Source organism: Callorhinus ursinus, unplaced genomic scaffold, assembly GCF_003265705.2.
Source record: "Callorhinus ursinus isolate GAN/ISIS: 27379988/994484 unplaced genomic scaffold, GSC_fseal_2.0 scaffold67, whole genome shotgun sequence".
Lineage (NCBI taxonomy): Eukaryota > Metazoa > Chordata > Mammalia > Carnivora > Otariidae > Callorhinus > Callorhinus ursinus.
The window spans coordinates 3,420,785-3,427,406 of NW_027397129.1; the positions used below are offsets into that span (position 1 = coordinate 3,420,785).

At 34.8% G+C, this 6,622-nt stretch overlaps 1 protein-coding gene across 1 annotated transcript; it reads left to right on the top strand.

Moving 5' to 3' along the window:
• The first annotated feature begins 5,219 nt into the window (after positions 1-5,219).
• On the top strand, positions 5,220-5,438 carry LOC112830564 (SNRPN upstream reading frame protein-like). Its single transcript, XM_073885918.1, has one exon. The coding sequence runs from the start codon at positions 5,220-5,222 to the stop codon at positions 5,436-5,438; it is 219 nt and encodes a 72-aa protein (XP_073742019.1).
• Positions 5,439-6,622: the final 1,184 nt, after the last annotated feature.

Below are 6,622 nucleotides of genomic sequence, written 5' to 3' on the forward strand. Positions count from 1 at the left end.
CACTGATGAAATGATTGCACTGAAGCACTCTGCTTTATTTACTGTAACCAGATTGGTGATGTGGAAAAAGTACTGGGCTAGAAGTTAAGTGACCTGGGTTCTAGCTCTGGGTGAGACATTTATGGGGTGTGTGACTTTAGACAAGTCACTTATCTTTCCTGAGTCTCAGTTTCCTTAGTGACAAAATAGAAGTGTAGGACAAAATGATCTTTAAGGTACCCTTCAGCCATTTGATCCTATGATATAAAATGATTTGTAGAATTATAATTTTTGATTCTGCTAATCCATGCAATTTCATTCTGTCAGGGGTTGGTATCAACAGTTGATGTGATTCAATGATACCTATAAAAAGACTGTTGAGTTTGCATATCTCCTTTCTTTTCCCTGAGGTTGCATATCTTGTTCATGCTGCCTTGGCTTCTCCTTGGTGATGAGAAAGGAATTTCATTTGCAGGAAGAAGATGAGGTAGGCTGGGTGCCCTCTGATGAATGGGAAGCCATGGGAAGGGTAGCAGCCTGGAACATGTTCAGTTCCACCTCTTTCTTTTGGCACTTTCTCACTGTGTAATAATGGTGTTAGATTGGGGACTGGCATAATAGAAGTTTGACAATTGTGCAGGACAGAAATGCAGACTAAAAGCAATGAGGTTATCAGGTGGCATCCTCTTCACTCTATCTCAGGCAAACTTCAGGATTGGAGAAAAGGCTAAAAATGTGAACCAATTTGTAATTTGGAGATAGAAGAATTCGTTTTCTAATAGGATGGCTAAATTGTATATTAAAAGAGAAACTTTTATTAAAGCAGTTCCACCAAAGTGACTCTGATTAAGAAGTAGAACAATTTTCATCATGTAAATTATGTTTTTAAGTTAGATTTAAATAACACAGTAATACTTTTGTTCATGTTATCCACCATTTAAAAGAAATAAATAATTTGGTTAACTTCCTGCATTTTCACAAGGTGAAATTCCATCACAATCTTTGAGTAATTGAAACTGTGATGATTTTTAAAACCATCCAACTACAGGAATTCAGTTCAATTATTTTTCTAATAAAATTAATTTTCACTTACATGTGTCTGTCATTTCCTGTCAATGAGGATGTTTTAAAAATCTTTTTCTGATGAAACTTTTTCTGGATATTATTGTATCTGTAGAGGGATGTTTACTAATATTGTCAGATAAATTTAGAGCCCATAAAAGAAGGCATGATTATAAATTTTAGTATGTCTATTTATCTTTCTTTTTCTGCCAGTATCAATAAACAATTGTGAATGTTTTTCAGTAACCTATTGATCATAGTACATTGAGTGGAAGTCTGGAATTTTACAAATAATTTAATGGAAATGTTAATGCAGGTCTATTCTATTTAGATAGTAATGCCATAATAGAGATAAGACTAACTGGACCAGTCCGTCTTAACATTCTGAGAATTATTATCTTTTTCTGATTTGACAGAATAAAAATTGAGGGAATTCAGGCCAGTGTGATTGCGAGGCTTTGCCCTCTATTCACCTTTAACTGTAGTTTTAAGATTGGAGAAAAAAATGTAAGAGCATTAGAAAAATTTAAAGTTCAATTAATTATTTAACTGATACCTGTCCAGACATTTATTCAGTGTGCCCACACATGTCCCAGGCATTGTGTTAAGCGTTGGGGATGCAGAGATTAATCAATCTGGTTCCAACTCTCAAAGAGGTCATAGTTCTCCAATTAGTTTCTGTATAATACAGGGTAGGAAAGTTATATAATGTCCAGGGACTGGGTGTGTGCTCAGGAGTGGGCAGTGCAATGGGTAGAAGGAGGGGTTTATAGGAACAATCTGTGACAATTTCTGCCTCAGCAAAGTCACTTTACTGACTCAGATCCACAGTCAATAAAACTAATTTTGGAAAAATGGTTCCTTTCTCCTAGAGTCTCCTGCTCCCTTCAATTGTAAGGAGTTAATTTGTCTCATCTCTCAGGAGTGAGAAATGGAAAACAAGTAGAGTGGAATTTGGAAGCCAAAAGAGAGAGAAATAAATTTATTTAAGACCAAAACCATGCTTTTAAACCATGGACCCCTGTGTAGAGTTATTATAGGTCTAAATATTGTGGTACTGTATATCCAAAGGTTTGGATCACTTTTACTGTAATTACAAAATCTATATTTTAAAGATCAGCCAATGAATTAAACATGTGCATGGTAGATTTTTTCATTGCTCTACCATTTCAAAGATACAATCCAATGGAGAAGGCAATGTGCCTGACGTACAATGAAATCAGGTTGAAATCAGGTTCTGTTATCTAGCAGGCTTTCTTGAAAATTTATAGGGTTGAAAAGGAGAAAAAAGTGAACTCAGTTTTTTAGGAGTAAATGTGGGCTGTAGTTGCCCTAAAGTGAAAAATACATTTAACTATGGCAAAAATTACAGTTAACAATGTGTGGGCTCATTGAAACAAATAGAAACACATGGATCTATGAATTAAATGCACTCTTGAACTGAAGCCCATTGTGCAGTTGAAGGGGAGTGTGTGAGGAAGACCTGTCACTGTTGAGTGTGTTAGGAAGTGGACAAGGAAAGAAGCCTTGGCATCAGTAGCCCAGAGAAACCAGAATTGTGGTAAAATAGGTTCTAAAGTTCTGAAAAAGAAATGATTACCACTGAATCATCTGTTAGTGACCAAGAAAATGAACAAAGTTTATTTTAACAATATCAGATGGCTTGAAAATATTAAAAAAATCAGAGTTGTTTCAGATATTAACAATATTGAGGGAAAGATTTCACTGAGGTGTTACATAGTCTAGTAAAATGTCTCTTTTGGTTTAACATCCTTATTAACAAATGAGGTACATTAACTACATTCAAGGCTGATACTGAATTAAGTTTTATTATTATTATTATTATTATTATTACAAACATCACAATAAACAAAGATTTGCCAGGTTGCAAACATCATAGAAAGACAAAAAGTAATGCCTAACTTGGACAGATTTAGAGTGAATACCCTGGATGGGAATATAATGCTTGTAGATATTGAGTGGTAAAGAAATAAATATAGGTGATATCTTTATCTGGCCTCTGCCAGATCTATTTCTGAACAACAGCAACAGCATAAACAACTACATCAGTAAAAAATATTTTGAGATGTCTTATTAAAATATGCAGAAGGGCAACATTAAAGTTCAAGAAAAAATAAAGTTCAAATAGTAAATCCATAAGATAAGAGTATTTGAGAATGTTTGTACAAAAGGCATCACATCTAAAACAGTGCTTGAAACAGAGGATTGGTCTATAATACAAAATATGTGACATCAAGGGAGGCTCTTGATTAGCATTTATAAGAACTGTTTATAGAAGACTAAGTGAAGGGATTAGCTAGATCTGGACTATTGCTATTTTTCAAGGGGTCAGAGAATAAATTTGATGAGCAGGATGAGCACTACCATTCCCCAAAATAGGCCTTCCCTATGAAGGGTTGTCAATCATTTTTACCTCACTTGTGCTAGAGTCACAGCAATGAGGAAATTTCCCCCCATGAAATGTCAAACCTTGTATAAGCATACTATTTTAATTACCACAATCTAAATTTCCCATTGAGAGCAGATCCCTGTCCTTAGAGAGTTAACATTCTAATATGGCCACTTTAAGGAGGAAAACACTGGCCATATTTTGCAGTATATATGCAGTAGTAGACAAAGAGTTTGTAGCCCAATTCTTTGTGCAGGGGGGTGCACAACTGAATAATGGAGTTCCTAGAGAAAACTGGTACTCTTTCTTTGAGGTAAAGTGCTTATATGTTTGAGTTAAATTACCTCTTCCAGTAAGACCATTTTGCTCTCTGAAGAAGTAATTTAGTTCAAAAGGGTACCAATTCAGTATCATTAAACCTTTCAGGAGCTACATTTTCTATTATAAGCAAATCCTGGATAAGGTAATTTGCCTCAATTAGATATCACTTTGAATCTGGGAGGGAGTGTTTTTTACTTACCTTACTCATAGTCATCAATTTTCTTTTGATTGCCCAGGTGTGTATGGAAATTTGTTATGTATTATATACAAGCTTAATAAAATAAGACCCAATCCAGTGTTCAAAGTAGCATATGTTTAGCAGTAACTTTGTACATGTCTCAGTTATTGTTAAACACGGATTAAGTCCTCAAAACTTACACCCTAGTCTGTTGAGGATATACAAAATATGGTCCTTCATTAAAAGGAGTTTATAAAGTTTTTATTTTTGACAGGAAGTCACCTGAGGTAGACAATAAAACAGAGCTGGCCTAACTTTCATGGATGTGGTAAGAACTGACTTCAACAACTATGAAAGTGTTTTAAATATTAAACCTTACAAAACAACTAATTACAGTTATTATTTAAAAGACATAATGGGAAGAAATAAACCAAGACAAATTTAGGGAAAATACCTGAATAAGTGCCCAATAAGCAGCTCTTCTGACGACTAAAGAGTAGGTGAAGTTTAGTGGTAAAAAATCTATTACCACTGTGACTTAAAATGGGAATACAGGAAATGTGCTGGAGGAAAGTGAAAATCATTAGGGTGCTGCAATTTAAATATTAGACAGTGACTAGCTGGCCACCTTCTTGGCTCCTTCGTTCATAACTTTTCAGTAAATCTCACATTAATCAACACTTATTGTGCTTTGCCTACAGAATGATAGAAATAGTCGTGTTGTTCTTTTCATAGCTCTTCTTACTTGGGGTGTATTGCTGTACTTCAACAGCAAATGATGGAACACTACTTTGTTTGCCTGTGATCCAAGACACTTGTCAAGCATATCATAGATTTCCATATATTACACATCTGGTGCTGTAAGAATTGTGATGCTAGTCAGAGTAAATTGTATTATTTTTATTATTTAGCAATGCATTATACCTAAGACATTTCCTACCCCAAGAAACAGAATTGGTTTCAAAGGATAACCAATAACAACCAAACACCTCACTACCACAAAAAAACACATCTAGCTATATTTTCATTTGACCTTATTTATATCATACAGTATCTTATACACATTTAGGAAACTAGACAAAGAAAAATCTCTTTGATGTCTGACTTTTAAAAATTTGTTTCATTCTATGGGGTAATATACATTGGCAACAATTATTCTGATAACCAACACATATTTGTTGTTGCTGTGTTACTCTTTATACAGTAACTAAGGGGAGTTGAGCAGCTACTAGAGATGACACTCTGATCTGAGGACCAGTTAGCAGCTGGATGGAGTGGGCCAGGGACCACTTATACCTGAGATGGACTACAGACTACCACATACCAGATTTGGAAATCCAAGTCAAATGTAGTAGGACAGTCTCACTGACAAACCAAGAGTATCACCTGTACTTGAGAGAATCTCATCAACAGCAAGCACCTGTGGTATATTTCCAGGTGGAAATCCCGAGACAGGCATTCTTAGCTGAGACACCAAGAGGTGGGTAAAGCAGTATTTGAATATTAAAGTAGCTGATTCCAAGGGAAAATCCAGCTGACAATGTATTGATATATTTGAATCAGTTGACAATGTAATAAAGCTACCCATGAGATAAAAAGGTAACTAAGAATATTTAATTGCTCTCTTTAAGCATTGTTAGAGGTATATTTGCTGATCACAGACATTTTTATTATCTGAAAACAAGGAATTACCTTCATCAAAATACAAATGTTTCCCAACTTATGATAATTGCACTTATGATTTTTTTTAACATTATGATGGTGTGAAAGCAATACTCATTTAGTAGAAACTGTACTTAAAATTTTGAATGTTGATCTTTTCCCAGGCTAGTGATACACAGTATGATACTCTCTCATGGTGCTGGGCAGTGGCAGCAAGCTCCAGTTCCCAGTCAGCCAAGCGAACACCAGGGAAAACAACTGATACACATTCAACTATTCTATTTTTCACATTCAGTACAGTATTCAATAAGTTATATGAGATATTCAACACTTTATTGTAAAATAGGCTTGGTGTTAGATGATTTTGTCCAATGGTAGGCTAACGTAAGTGTTCTGAGCATGTTTAAGTTGAGGAAGATTGGTAAATCAACCTAATTTCAATACTCCCTTTATGGAAAAGTCCAAGGGCTTATGACCCAGAGATCTTGGTATAGAAAGATATTTTATTAATTTAGTTATGTACCTGACTTCTTGGTAGTTCTAACTATACTCGGGTTAAAAATACAATTGATTCTTGTTATTTGTGGTAGTTATGTTTTGTAATGTATAGAACCATTGCTCCTAGGGGAAATGCAAGGTTAGGTTCCTGTGAGCCTCTGGTCACATTTTCATAAACCAATCAATATATAACCTTGTTTTATCTGTGTTTCTGTTTAAATACACCTTATTTAACATATTTTGTTGATTATTTAATATTGGACTCATAGCCAATAGAACTATAACTCATGCCTGAATGATGCTTATCTAACGTGTATTTTTCTAGTAAGTCACATCACAGCCTTTCAGAGCTTAGAGACACTTGATACCACTTTAGTACTATGCTTGGGGGCCATTTAAAACAGAAAAATCACCAACAAAAAGCACAACAAAGTGTGGAAAGTATAGCTACCTAATAGATAGCAAAAAGGACATTTGTTTACAGTATAAGAGCTAAAGCAAGAAAGTCAAGT

Coding starts and splice junctions, on each gene's coding strand:
- LOC112830564 (XM_073885918.1), top strand. CDS start 5,220: ATGGAGTGGGCCAGGGACCACTTATACCTGAGATGGACTACAGACTAC.